The following is a 14,758-nucleotide window of genomic DNA, read 5'->3' as shown; positions in this document are numbered from 1 at the left end:
AACTTCTGCACACCAGAGTACCTTGATCTAGCCCCCTGTAGAAGGGAACTGACAAAGTAAACTGGACGCTGCACCATTCTCTTCTGCATCTTATCATGCTCCTGCGCAGATCCATCTCTGTCGGGACCAGAGCTTGTCGGCGAAGCCCCCTGCTTGTCGCTGGATGCATCTGCCGTGGTTGCTGGCTCATCATTTGCCTCCCTCTCCGCCACTAACGCAGCCCTAACCACTTGATTGGTTGCCGCTATATACAGCAGCAACTTCTCTTGCGGCTTAGGTGCGACAAGTGTTGGAGTGGAGGACAGGTATCTCTTCAAGTCCTGCAGCGCAGCCTCCGCCTCCGGAGTCCATTTTATTGGACCTGCCTTTTTCAAAATTTTGAAAAATGGCAGGGTGCGCTCAGTAGATCTAGAGATAAACCTGCTGAGAGCAGCCATGCAACCGGCAAGCCTTCGTACATCCTTGACGCGCTTTGGTGCTTCGATCTGCTCAATGGCCTTGATCTTGTCGGGATTGGCTTCAATTCCCCGCTGAGACACGAAGAACCCGAGAAGCTTGCTGGAAGGGACTCCAAACACGCACTTCTCGGGGTTAAGCTTGAGGTTGATCTTGCGCAGATTTGCAAATGTCTCGTCTAAATCTTGAATCAGGGTCGCCCTGTTCTTGCTTTTGACCACTATGTCATCCATGTAGGCTTCCACATTTCTGTGCATCTGCGGCTCAAAAGCGTGGTGGACTACCCTTGCGAATGTTGAACCAGCATTCTTCAAACCGAAAGGCATCCGTACGAAGCAGTACGTGCCGCACGGGGTGATAAATGCGGTTTTCTCTTCATCCTCTTCTGCCATGAAGATCTGATGGTATCCTGAGTATGCATCAAGAAATGAAAGCAAATCACATCCGGCTGTGGAGTCAACAATCTGGTCAATGCGCGGCAAGGGAAATGGGTCTTTGGGACAAGCTTTATTAACATCAGTGAAGTCAATACAAAGCCTCCATTTCCCGTTAGCCTTGCGCACGACAACAGGATTGGCCAACCACGTGGGATGGAGCACTCCTCTGACAAGGCCTGCTGCTTCCAACTTCTTGATTTCTTCTGCGATGAATTCTTGGCGCTCCACTGCCTGTTTCCTGACTTTCTGCTTGACGGGCCGCGCATGAGGACAGACGGCAAGGTGGTGCTCAATTACTTTCCTGGGAACACCGGGGATATCAGACGGTTGCCACGCAAACACGTCGACATTCGCCCGCAGGAAAGCAACGAGCGCGCTTTCCTATTTGGGGTCAAGAGTGGCGCTGATGGTGAAGGTACCACCAGTGCCGTCCTCCTTGGCGGACACCTTCTTGGTCTCAGGTGGAGCTGCCATTGCCTTCTTACACTTGCCGGTGGAGCTCGATGGTGCGTCCTCGACGGTAGCGCAGCACTCCGAAGAGGTGCGCTTGCCGGAATGGGCATCAAAGCTCTTGCCGGACTTGGTCTTCTTCTTCCCCCTGGGAGCTTCAGCGGCAAGTGTCTTGCGTTCTGCTGCGGCTGCTGCTTCCCGATAGATCTTGTCGGCACAGATAAGAGCATCCTTCTTGTCGCCAGGGACAGAGATGACGCTTATCGGGCCTGGCATTTTCAGTATGTTGTACGCATAGTGAGAGGCTGCCATGAACTTGGCGAGTGTCGGACGACCAATGATTCCATTGTAAGGTAATGGAAAGTCAGCAACATCAAACGTGACCCTCTCAGTCCTGAAGTTCAGCTCGCTGCCAAATGTTACCGGCAACGTGATCTTTCCCTTCGGCTTGCTCCTTCCCGGGTTGATTCCTTGAAATGTACCGGTCTCTTCGAGCTCGCTGTCAGGGATCTGGAGTTTCTGGAGCACCGCGGAGGAGATCAGGTTCAAGCCGGCCCCGTCGTCAACTAGCATCTTAGTGACCTTGAGGTTGCGGATTGTTGGTGAAACCAACATCGGCAAGCACCCGACCGTAGTTATGCGATCAGGGTGGTCCTCAATATCAAAGATGATAGGCGTGCTGGACCATTTCAGAGGCTTGCGTGACTCGACGGGTGGTTCTGCTGCATTAACTTCCCGCACCCACTGCTTGAGCTGACGGTGCGAGGTATGCAGAGAAGCACCACCGTCAACGCACAGGACCTCTGTGGCTTTCTGGAACTCCTGCTCATCAGTCTCCTCATCATCCATGTCTTCATCGTCGTCGTCATCTCCATCCTTGTCGCGGCCGCGAGGAGGTCTGTCTCCTTGCCGCTGCTTGGCCTTGCCGCAGCGTCCTCCTCGGCCGGGACGTTTCTTGCCGGATCCCCCAGCACCTTCCTGGGCCTTCTCCTTGTCGCGCCGCTCGTATTCAGCTTTCTGTTGCTCAACAAGCTGCTCGACTTTCTTGCAGCTCTGGAGATCATGGCCCTTGGTGCGGTGGATCTTGCAATACTGCTTGTTGGTGCCGTCCTGCTTGTCAGCGACCGCCATCTCCGCGGCAACCTCCTTGCCGAAGTCACCAGCTTTGGCTTTCTTGGCGCCACCACCGTTGCCGGACTGCTCAACAACTAGCACCTCTTTGCCTTTCCCCTTCCTGTTGTTCCGCCGCCGGTTTTTCCTTGCCGGGGCAGCATCTTCACTGTCAGATCCTCCCGCTCCTACATTCTCTCCGGGGAGTCTCCTCCCTTCCTCAGCACGTGCACACTTGTCGGCCAGTGCATATAATTCACTGACGTCCCTGATCTTGCACATCGCCATTTCCTCCCGCATCCTGCGGTTTCGCATGTTCTGATGGAACGCGCTGATCATCGCGGCAGGGTGGACGTCTGGGATGTTGTGCTGCACACTGCTGAATCTCTGGATGTACTTGCGCAGGGGCTCTCCTTCCTTCTGGGCGAGCAGATGAAGATCACTCTCCCGGCCATGAGGCTTGTGTCCGCCTGTGAAGGCGCCGACAAACTGATGGCACAGATCAGCCCAAGAGGATATGGAGTTGTCCGGCAAGTGCATGAGCCAGGATCTGACATTGGGCTTGAGCACCAGCGGGAAGTAGTTGGCAAGGATCTTGTCATCCTGTCCCCCGGCAGCCTGCACCGCAATGGTGTAGATGCTGAGGAACTCCGACGGATGCGTCTTGCCGTCGTACTTCTCCGATACGTCTGGCTTGAAGTTCTTCATGCTGGGCCACTGGACTTGCCGCAGCTCACGAGTGAATGCAGGGCAACCTACCGCGTACGGCAGATCGCCTGGTTCCCCTGGCGCATGCATGTCAATGGAGGGCCCAGCGCGCTTGTCGGATTGACGTCGCGCTTCTCTTTGGCGCTCGATGCGAGTTCGAGCGTCTTCTTGTTGTCGATCATGAAGAACTTGGCGCTGATCGCGACGAGCTCGTGGATCCGACGATGCGGTGGAGTCGCTGTCGAGGTGGATCCGGCGAGTCGGCGATCTTGGCCTTCGGGGTGGTGATTGCATGGTAGTTGCACCTCCACCCGTTTTGTCGTCACCGGCTCGTGCCCGGCAACCTTGCCGCGGCGGCGACACGCTCGGCCGCCGTGGAGTGTCGCCGTTGGCGTAGCCGATGAGACTCTGAATGGTGGCCCTCCATTCGTCGATCTTGTCCGATGTCGGAGGGTAATCTAGGAGCAGTTGAGCTCGCGCCAAAACTTCTGCTGGAGTGGTGGGTGGCAGTGGCGGACGGCGCGAGGAGCGGGACGTGCTCGGACTTCTAAAGATGTTAGAAGGAGCAGTATCCCGTCCAGGCGACCGTGCCCCGCTCGTGCCAGCACGCTGGCGTGCATGCTGGTCTTGAGCGCCCCGAGATCCACCAGCTTGGTCTTGGCCTATCATGCGTATGGCACTGCGAGTGCCATGACGCTGTTGGTCTTGCGCCTCCTGAGAGTGGCGCGGAACATGTACAGTCGCCGAGGTTTGTGCAGCCTTGTCCTTGGACCTGGCAGCATCATAAGCTTCCTCGTCGACGTCCATTCTTCCGCCGGCGTCCATTCCACCACCCGTTTGCTCCAACGGTGGCGGAAGTGACGTGGACGGAGCGGCTGCCGCCGAAGTCTTCTTCTTCGGTGACATGTTGATGAAGGGAATGAAGATCTAGCTCGTGTGAACGCCGGATCAGGTTCACACAATCTCGACGCCCCCTACCTAGCGCGCCAAAGATGTCGGGGAAACTGATCCACGAACACCTATGGGGCCGGCGGACCGAGCCCCTTTCGGTTCGGCGGGGGGCGGAGATCACACGAAGAGCAGATCGAGGCGAAGCACACGAGCAGTTTACCCAGCTTCGGAGCTCTCCGGAGAGATAACACTCCTACTGCTGCTTGTTTGATTATCTTGTGTTCTTGCTCCAAAGAGAGAGCGTAGTGTTTTTCTGGGTTCCGAACCAGTCGAACCTCCTCTACGTTGCGCATGGGCCTCCTTTTATACGCTAAAGGGGTCACCGACAGGTGGCAACGCAGAGAAGGGTACAAATGTAAAAAGTGAGGTGGTTGGTACAGTTACTTGTACAGTGCACCCTACCTAACCCTGACGGCAGGGGACAAGGGCATTAAATGCCCGTTTGAGTCGCCCAAACAGTGCAAAAAAGGACCGTTAGGGGCACCACCGTTCGCCACGATGGCGATCTTGTCAGCTTCGCATGCCACTGCGCACCGCTGGCTGCACAGCCTCCCGCCACGCGCGCCTGGAGAGGTCCCCAGAGCGACACGTTGGTGGATGCGCTGGAGCGTGGGCACAGAGTGGCCGCCTGCCGCGGCAAGCGCCTTGCCGCTGCTGTTATCTTGTCGGGTCCGGAAGTTTGTCGCTCACCGGGCCTCGAGGTACCTTGGTTGGTCTTCCCGGCAAGCTCCTCTTGCCAGGGCCTTGTTGCCTTGCCGGAGCGCGTGGCGCGTCGCGGCAAGTTCCTTGGAGTGCCTTGGTTGGCCTTCCCGGCAAGCTCCTCTTGCCGGTGCCTTGTCTCCTGAGCTTAAATACTTTGTTCTTGAATGGCTCCAAGGGAACCACGGAGGATCTTGGCGTTCTCCCGGCAAGCCTTGCCGCGGGGTGCTGCAACTGCTCGTGCACAAGTTCGGGGTACCGGGGTACTAGGGTACCCCTATTCTAGTACACCGACATATATACTTCGGATCAGTAAATGTGGCAGTCCGACATCGCATTTCATACAGAATGACAGCAGCAAACCAGAAACCGTACAATACCTAGCATGGTCAACAGCTGACACAAACATGCACTCTCACATTTCTCGGAATGCAGTAGTGGCACACCACACAACAGAACCAACAAAAATGTTTGTACCTGATATACCAAGAAATTACAACAACAGCGAGAATTAACCACACATATTACCCCGCCAAAAATATATACGGAGTACATGTTGACACTTGACAAAAATAAAGCCTAAACAAGTACAGAATGAAAAGTTTGTTTGATGTCCGGCTCCATTGATGACATGGGTTCAATCCGGTGGTGGCATATCTGCTCCTAACAACACTATTTTCTGCCAAAAGTTACCCAGAAATTATATGATTATTTGGTCTGGAAGGAACAAAGAAGCATGGTAGCATATATGCCAAGGAAATAAGTACAGATTTTGTATATCAGAACCAACTGCTGGTTTATAGGTACAAAGCAGCTACACTATTATAATTTGTAGGTGAGGATAGCATAGCACGACACTTTAAAGGCCGACGCGCTTCTCGACCTTCTGGATCTGATTCAAGAATATCCATGTCATCTGCATACAAGGTGTCATTTCGTAAGTTTGATAGGCATGAAGATGAACAGTTGACTTTTAAGCAGAGAAACACCGTGTATTATTTGCATTACCATGACATGTGGAGCAATCCTGACGCAATAGACCGGAAAGCCAGTGTAGAACTTAAACGGACCGCCACTCTTCAAGGTTTTCATTGCACAGTCAAAAGACCCAGTGTATGGATACTTTCCAGTAGCATCAGGTTGCATCTTCTGAACCTGTGTCTTAACATAGTCGAAGGGCAAACTGCAAGCAGATGCAAAGAATCCTGAAATGGCACTGGCCCCTACAAGAGAAATTCAATAAATCATATAAGGAGTGAGTAGAGCAAGCGTAAGAATAATGGGGGTAGCAGGACCGCGTAGTGTTAAAAGAACGAAAAGGCAAGCATAACATGGTGAAAACTATAACAAAAAAAGCCTAACATAACAGTGTGTAATGGAAGGCATATGAATGAAAAGCTATTTCGGTAGCAGCGCACAACTTAATCAACACGTGTGATACAAATCTGTTTCTTTTTTGGGGAAAATAGTAGGGAGGGTCCATGCAAATCTGTCGATCAGAGCACAAAGTAAGCAAATGGAAGGATAATTTCAGCATGCCTATCATCAAGCAGCTAGCTTTAACAGGTCAACAGAGCATTCAAACCTACCGGTTTTCTTTTGAAACGAAATTGGCTGGAATGCTGCCTGATCTAAGGAAGAATGAGTTAAGCATACAGATGGAAAGATGCACCTTGCAGCATAAGGTCGGGTAACGAACTAAGCAAAGTACCTTGCTAGAAATCCGGAGATCTTAAGTTTAGAACGTGGTGTAACAGTTAAGGTGACCACAGGTTCTATACTGAATCATTTCATAATTCTAGCATTTTTATTCTTTTATGTCCTCCAGACAATGCAATAAAGATGCCGTCGAGTCCGTGGCCTATAGATAACGTGACCTGAATGCCACTCTGCTTCATGTCTCAGAATGCACAGCCAATTCTCGGAAGAGAAATGATAAAACGTAAATACTGCATCCAATCTAATGAAACTAAAATAATCTTACCAAGCATTGTAGAAAGTTCTCCAGCACCAAGTTTGTCTCTAAGTACCTCAACACTCTGATCATAGGAGGCAAGCATGCCCATGTTGAGTGACATCGCTCTCGCTACAGTTGGACCTGCGCCCTTCCAAAGTGCCAGAACACCTTCATCAGCAATAATACGGTAAAGTGCATGAAAAGCGTTCTTATAGTGGCGGCGCTGGGCTGCTGGCAAGGTTGAATCAGCCTGCATCCTGATGAGTGCCAAATCCGCAGGACTACCAAAACAAGCTCCAATCGCTCCAGCAGTGAGACCAATAGCAGCTTTCTGAACTAGGGGCAGTGGTTTTCCTTCGTTTGCTTCAACTGCTTTATTTGTTAGAACCCTGAGAAAGTACAGTGTGAAGACAAAAAATCAAGTCAAACATTGAACAACAGCTAGTGTAGTCAGGATCTAACTTCTTCTAAGATAAAATAGGATCAAGATAGCTGGCGGATTATGTGCAAGCAATTTTCCTGAATACACTTTATAGTAGTAACACAACAGCTAACGTATCATCTCTCCATTGCAGTTAGTACAGAGTGATGTAAAAACACAATGATTGATGTTGTATGATGGCTTCAACTTTAATATTTTATTCATCGCCAGGAGTGATGAATCTTACAACTTCAACTTTAACTTGATATCAGTATTCCCTCTTTAAAATATTTTCAATAGAAATTGATAAATCCTGAATAAACCGTTGTTGATTCAGAAGTAATCCCACAATTGATGAGTCATGCCAACGTGCACACTTAGATTGTAAAAAAATCTTTGGGCATACAATGACCAACAGCAAGCATTACCACAAAAAGTTATTCAAAATATCTAAACTACTACTCCAGGAGACATAATCATTTGATACAAAATGGTACTTCACACTGTTGATGCATGTCCATTCACGAGCTTAAAGGTTAAACGTACTATGAACGTCAAATTCACAAACCTTCGTGTGCAAATCATTTGGTCTTAAAAAAACCGGAAGTTACTGATGAATTCAGTTACTGGTTTACATACAAACCTGAAGGATCCCAGTCGAGCGGTTGTGTATGTTGCTTGCCTTAGCAAACCAGCAGACAATCCCTGCACAAACGAAATGCCAGTCATAAATCAATAGACTAATTCTCTAGCAAATGGAGTAACACAGGTTTGTTGCCAAACACAATATCAATAATTCAATACTCAACACTATGATCAGAATCTGTATGACAGAAGACCTAAGAGGGCACACCTTGTAAAAGGAACCAACTCCCTCATTAGCAAGCATCTTCTTGGTGACACTAGTTGCAGAGCCCTCGCCCAACTGGATCTTCACCTGAAACAAAACAGCAACCATCAACTAAGTGCCTGGATCCTAGAGATCTAGACCGAATACCACTCCACGAAAGAAAAAACCTAAGAGCAGGCAGTTCTCATGGAAATCAAGACTTTAATAACAACAATATTACAAGAAAAATCCCCATAATGTATGGCAAATTTTAACATGGTCCCTCTTACCTCCTTTTTTTACATGTGAGGTAAGAAGGTAAGAGTCAATCAAGCCATTCATTGATGAGATCAACGGCTAAGATCTATTTTATACTCTTACCTCTCATGTGAAAAGAGGGGGTAAGAGGGACCATGTTAAAACTGCTCTGTATGGATAGTACAGATGGGCTACGTCCTATGATCGTAAGTCATTAATGGGACAACATCTTGGAGGTGAACTAAAAAATAGTAGAATGCACAATATCAACTCGGCCTGATTAATGTACTCGTAAATGCAAAAACCAATTAGAAATTTTGTCAATCTCCTGACGAAATAAATCAGGAATAAGTCAACAATGCCTGAAATCCACGAGGCAACATTTTTTTTAATGATAGGAAAATTACAATCAAATTCCCAGACCCGACTCCATAGTTTCGAAACAGACCCAGACCTTACTCTAGCTCCTCAAAATTACCACATACATGAGCTGTGGCGTGGCATTTTCAATAAAATGGAGCAAAAACTCGTTAGAAATCTTGTGAAGCTATTTCCTGACGAAATACATCACGAAATAAGCCAGCAATCTTCAAATCCATTAGGCAATGTTTTTTAAAGATAGGCAACTTAGAAAGTTACGATCAAACTCCCAGACCTGACTCAGCAAACCCATTCGGTTTCTCAAAATCCCCCATACGCATAGCGGCATTTCCAACCAAGTGGAGCAGCACTCTCCTTGGACGCAAAATACCAAACAGCTCGCCTACACCTACACACAACCCCCGCTGCCCCGCTCGAATTCCCCGCTCCCTCGCGTTCCGGCAAATGAAAGCGCAGAACTCAAATTGCCGAACTATATAGTATCAAGGAGAGCGCGCGGCTCCGCTGGCTGCCCCGCCCGAAGCCCCCTCCGGCGACCACGCAAGCACGCGTACCTTGACCATGTCGATGGGCTGGATGACGCAGGTGGCGAGCATGCCGGAGGCGCCGCCGTTCACGAAGGGCTTCACCGTCTTCCACACGCCGCTGGCCGCCAGCGCCGTCTGCGGCGGCTGCTGCTGCTTCGCGTCCGCCATCTCCGCCGCCTCCTCGTATCAGCTCCCGACTGGCCCCGGGCTAGGAGGCGCTCCCGCTGCTGGCTGCTGGCTGCTGCCTGGGCCTCCGGAGAAGCAGAGGTGGTGGGAAGCGGAGGGCTGGGAGGCGACGGGGACGTGTGGTGTCGCGGCTGGATGCCTCGACGTGAGCCCACGGATGATTTTCCTCCTCTCGCCGTTCCCTTGGTGCGCGCGAATCATTTCCGGTGAATTGCGATAAGCCGCACCGCCTCCGCCGTCCGCGCTCGCTTCGCATCAGCGGCGTGTGACATGTCACATGTGACGCTTGGCGCTCGTAGCTGTGGGTGGGGGCGTGGGGCCATGGAAGGGGACGGGGCCACGCGGGAGTATGCTTTTTATTTTTTCTTTTTCTACAATGTTTTTTTTTTGCATATAATGTTTCAAGCTAAGCTATGTTCAGATATATCCAGAGGGAAGTGAGCCAGACATGGGGCCAACACTTCAGACATTACTTCCTTGATACTCGTGATGAAAAGAAACATGGTGAAACATCTTCTCCACTAGAAACTCTTGAATAATCGCCGTGTCACTATAAGAAATATGTCAACTAGTGACTTCTGTCAGTGACCCTGAAAAAATTGGTCATAGATCTATGACCATTTGAGACCAATTGGTTAAAAGCTGTTCGGGGGGCTCCAAACCCTAAACCATTGCGACCATTTTGGTCAGAAAGATCATAATTTCCTTACACGAAATGGTCATAAAGCAAACAACGCTAGTCCGTTGCCTTATTTCTAGTTGTTAACGACCAATATAGATGGTCATAGCCTTGTAAATTGTGGTGGGTTGCGATGACTAGGCGCCATCTCATCAGTTTTGCCTATGTGTCATTGTCCATTTGTCAATTTTTGCCTTAGATTGTGAAGCAACCTATATTGTTGTTATTCCAAAAATTCCCAAAAAAATCTCATAAATTGTTTGGATCATATCTTCATCAAATATGTCAAAAACCTCCCTTGCCTAGTTCAAAAATAATTCAACAATATTCATTTTCCTATTCTGTTCAGAGCAGCACTTTGTGAAGGAAGTACCACTTTGGCATGTCGAAATAGTATCCATTTTCTACAGTGCTTTCCAATACCCGAATAACCATCCTCCACCAAATGCCAGCTCAATCCATTCATTATTTTGAGCCCAGCTTCAACATTCGTATTTATGTCCAGTGTGGTACTTTGCAAAGCAAGTACCATCTAGGCTCCTCCTTTTGAGATAAAAATTTGTGAAGACGGTCTTCTTAGCAACTGATCATCCTCAGCCAAAACTCACGCCCATTAGCCATTTACATTTCCCGGACCGCTAATCAAACACTTGGCTGCTAATTCATGTTTGAGCATCGATCGGTCTCCTCGTGAGAATTTTATGTTGTAATTTTCTTCCTATCACCTACCTAGGGAGTGCCCAACCCACCAGACATGCCTAGGCCGCCCAGAACACATGGCAACGCCACGGTCACGCGGTGACCACGCGGCGGGCATGCGAGTTTACGCGATCTAGAGTTGGGGCCCTCGGCCACCGGCCAAACCTCAACGTATCGCCACCAAACCATGTATTTATGATTAAATAGGTACTTATGTAAATAGAAATGATTTTTGTAAAAAATAAATAGCAAACTATGAGGCAGCTGCAGTTCAAATTTGACTCGCTTCCAACTAAATCGGCAGAAATTTGTCTTTTTCACGAGAGGTGGATCAAAACTTTTTACACCCAACAATTTTGTCAATTGTGCATTAAATATGTCCTAGTATTTTATAAAAATGATTTGGTACAATTTTGCAACAATTATTTGGGAGGTCCTTCACAAAAAAACCTCCTTTTGGGCACTCGAAAAATGGAAAATGGTTTTTTCGTCCAAAGAAAATGAAAACTTCCTTAGGCAACATTGTTTGCCATTCCAAAATGCACCCTTGTGCACAATATGAGATCATTTGAACAAACTATGCCATGAATGTGGCCATAAGATTGATCATTTGGCTTGAAAGCCATTGATCTCCATACGTGATAGCTCGTTTTTGAGAACACTTTTTTAAAATAATTATCGTATTACAAGTTTGTTATTTTCCCTGGGAACTTGGCCACATATAATGACACAATGCGAAGGTTTCCCATTTTTTTGATTTTTTTTGAATTTTTTATACCCGTTTTAAAATGCGGTCAAAACGGCGGGAATGACCGTTCCTAGCTAGTGGTTGAATCTTGGAATTTTTTTGATGTTTCTCTGATTAAATAGATACTTACGTACCTAGAAATGATTTTTGGAAAAAATAAAGAGCAAACTACAAGGCAGCTATAGTTCAAATTTGACCCGCTTCCAACTGAATCGAAGGAAATTTGTCTTTTTCACGAGAGGTGGCTCAAAACTTTTTACACCCAACCATTTGGTGAATTGTGCATTAAATATGTCCTAGTATTTTAGAAAAATGATTTGGTCCAATTTTGCAACAATTATTTGGGAGGTCCTTCACAAAAAACCTCCTTTTGGGCACTCGAAAAATGGGAAATGGTTTTTTCGTCCAAAGAAAATGAAAACTTCCTTAGGCAATATTATTTGCCATTCCAATATGCACCCTTGTGCACAATATGAGATCATTTGAACAAACTATGCCATGAATGTGGCCATAAGATTGATCATTTGGCTTGAAAGCCATTGATCTCCATATGTGATAGCTCGTTTCTAAGACACTTTTTTAAAATAATTGTCGCATTACAAGTTTGTTATTTTTCCTGGGAACTTAGCCACATATAATGACACAACGCGAAGGTTTCCCAATTTTTTGATTTTTTTTTGAATTTTTTATGCATGTTTCAAAATGCGGTCAAAACGGCGGGAATGACCGTTCCTAGCTAGTGGTTGAATCTTGGATTTTTTTTGGTGTTTCTCTGATTAAATAGATACTTACGTACCTAGAAATGATTTTTGGAAAAAATAAAGAGCAAACTACAAGGCAGCTATAGTTCAAATTTGACCCGCTTCCAGCTATAGTTCAAATTTTATAAACATGATTTGTTTCGATTTTGCAAGAAATATATGGTAGGTGCTTCACAAAAAAACTCATTTCGGGCACTAAAAAATGGAAAATGAAATATCTGTGCAAAGAAAATGAAAACTCCCTTAGTGAACATTGTTTGGAATTCCAAGATGCACTCTTGTGCAAAATATGAGATCATTTTTTAGTTTTTCATGTGAAAATATAGAAGAAAAACAAAAGAATGCTCAGGTAGATTCTTTTTTGAAACATAACTTGTCTTTTTGATGAGAGGTGGATCGAAAACATTTTACATGTTAAGATTTGGTCAACTGTACAGAAAATGATGTCTTATAGTTTTGGAAATGGTGTGGTGCCATTTTGAAACAAATATTTGGTAGATTCTTCTCAAAAAAATGAATTTTTTCACTCCAAAAATAGAAAATATTTTTTTTCCTAAAAACTCATTTCTCATAACACTTTTTAAAGATATTTGTCTTATTCTAATTCCAAGTTTGTTAGTTTTCCTAAAAACTAGGTCAGATTTGCTGACACAATGAGAATGTTTTTGTTTTTTTATTTCTCATATCATAAAACTGTTTATATGATTCAACACCTTATTTTCAGTCGATTACGACCAATTTAGATGGTCATAACGTGTACTGGGTTCTGATTGGTCCATAGGCATGTCATGCGGATCGCGCCTTCAATGCCGTCGGATGCTCCCGGATCCGACGGTAGCCCTTTCTCCCTCACCCCATCTTTGTCTCAAACAAAAAACTCCCTCACCCTCTCACCCCATGAAGCCTGGCCCACAGCCCCGCACGCGAACCCTAGCGCTATCCCTTGCAGCCGCCTCCCACCGCCGCTCCAGATCCAGATCCGCCTCCCTCTCCGCTGGCTGCCTCCCTCTTCGCTCGCCGCCGGTCTGCACCCTCCCCTCCCCTCCCTCTCCCCTACCTTTGCCGCCCATCTTCGCCGCCGCGCATCCACAGGAGCAACACGAGCAGTGCGCCATGGGGCGGGACCGCCAACTTCTTCTCATCACCGCTCGCCGCGGAATGGAAATAAGGGGCCGGCTGTCGCCGCGCGCTGTTCCTGCGAGGGTCGGCTGTGTCCTCCTCCCGCCCGTGGAGGATGACGAGGGCGAGGACGCGGAGGCCGGCGAAGGGGGAGGCGGTGGAGGGGTGCGCCCGCTCTGGTACGAGCTCACTCGTGTGTGATCCCAGGCGCCGCAGGGCCAACGACAAGTCCGTGAAGGAGAAGTGCAAGATCGTCAACGGAGATGACCTGATCTGGTCCATGGGCACGCTCGCCTTCGAGGACTACGTCGAGCCCCTCAAGCTGCACCTCAAGCTCTATCAGGAGGTAGTAATATTCATTCATTCCCCTCTTCTCTCTCTATTATCCATGTTGTGCTATGCATGTGCTGCCTGAGAGGAATTCTGAATTTGCGTGAGAGGAAGGCTGGGTGGGTACAGTATTGGTGTTGAGGAATTCTGAATTTCGCCTAGGGGCATTGTATTTGCGATGTTTAGCTGCAGTGATATGGTTCCTAGGCTCCTGATAGACAGGCAAGAGGATGCCTCTGATTCCGTATGACCATTCAAAACAAGAAAAAGGAAACTGATCTGTGCCCAGTCCTGTTGTTGGAATGTTTCTGTTGTATGTTAACTAAAAAATGTTTGTTTCTTGCATATAGTTGTGAAGCCCAATGGCTATCATAAAAAATGATATGTGCTTACTTATGTTGCTGGATTTCTATTATATGCTATAACTGAGAAAGTGATGGTAAATCTATAGATTTAAGTATTGTATATGCTAGAATATTAGCCATGCAAACATATGCTAGCTAGTGATTTTTCAGACATAATACTAGTGATTTTTCTTTCTTTCTTTCTTTCTTTATTTCACATGCTAGCTAGCAATGGCCAGAAATACTACTGTTTTCAGTTGACAGACTCAAATAATGCAGCATGCATTGTCCTTTTCCCTGCACTAATAATGCAGTATGAGACGTGTGACCACTGACCACATCATGTAATTGTTGCATATATACAGAGTGGTCCTTTTTGATCTGCAAATGGTAGTAACTATTGCCTGCCACCACAACATGTAATGAGCAACAATCACACACAAATTCAGACAAATGCATCCATTGCATTGAGGTTAACTTATACTCCCTCCGTCCCATAATATAAGAGTGTTTTTGACACTAGTGTAGTGTAAAAAACGCTTTTATATTATGGGACAGAGGGAGTAGTTTGCAATCAGTTTGGTTTGGTTGTTTATGAGCTGTGTTGTGTTGCACTGCTCATGGTTGTGATGTTTATTATACTGTGTTAAAGATACACTATTCACGTATCTTGATCTTGGAAGTTATTGATGTGAGCTTTTTTTGCAC

The 14,758-nt window shown here is 47.1% G+C and overlaps 1 protein-coding gene across 1 annotated transcript; it reads right to left on the bottom strand.

Moving 5' to 3' along the window:
• Positions 1-5,266: 5,266 nt before the first annotated feature.
• LOC119267501 (mitochondrial dicarboxylate/tricarboxylate transporter DTC-like) lies at positions 5,267-9,526 on the bottom strand. The gene is made up of 6 exons (XM_037548890.1): positions 9,212-9,526; positions 8,043-8,126; positions 7,833-7,894; positions 6,796-7,157; positions 5,820-6,034; positions 5,267-5,727 (listed from the first exon to the last, which is right to left on the bottom strand). The coding sequence occupies exons 1-6, from the start codon at positions 9,350-9,352 to the stop codon at positions 5,671-5,673; spliced, it is 921 nt and encodes a 306-aa protein (XP_037404787.1). The 5' UTR covers positions 9,353-9,526; the 3' UTR covers positions 5,267-5,670.
• Between the last annotated feature and the right edge of the window lie 5,232 nt (positions 9,527-14,758).

The sequence above is a fragment of the Triticum dicoccoides genome, chromosome 3A, assembly GCF_002162155.2.
Source record: "Triticum dicoccoides isolate Atlit2015 ecotype Zavitan chromosome 3A, WEW_v2.0, whole genome shotgun sequence".
Lineage (NCBI taxonomy): Eukaryota > Viridiplantae > Streptophyta > Magnoliopsida > Poales > Poaceae > Triticum > Triticum dicoccoides.
This window is presented reverse-complemented; position numbering and strand designations above follow the sequence as displayed.

Excerpts from the sequence above, each read along its gene's own strand:
- LOC119267501 (XM_037548890.1), bottom strand. The coding sequence starts at position 9,352 with ATGGCGGACGCGAAGCAGCAGCAGCCGCCGCAGACGGCGCTGGCGGCC. Across the intron at positions 8,127-9,211 it reads AGCCCATCGACATGGTCAAG|GTGAAGATCCAGTTGGGCGA; the intron begins GTACGCGTGCTT and ends GTTTTGTTTCAG. Across the intron at positions 7,895-8,042 it reads GAGTTGGTTCCTTTTACAAG|GGATTGTCTGCTGGTTTGCT; the intron begins GTGTGCCCTCTT and ends TCGTTTGTGCAG.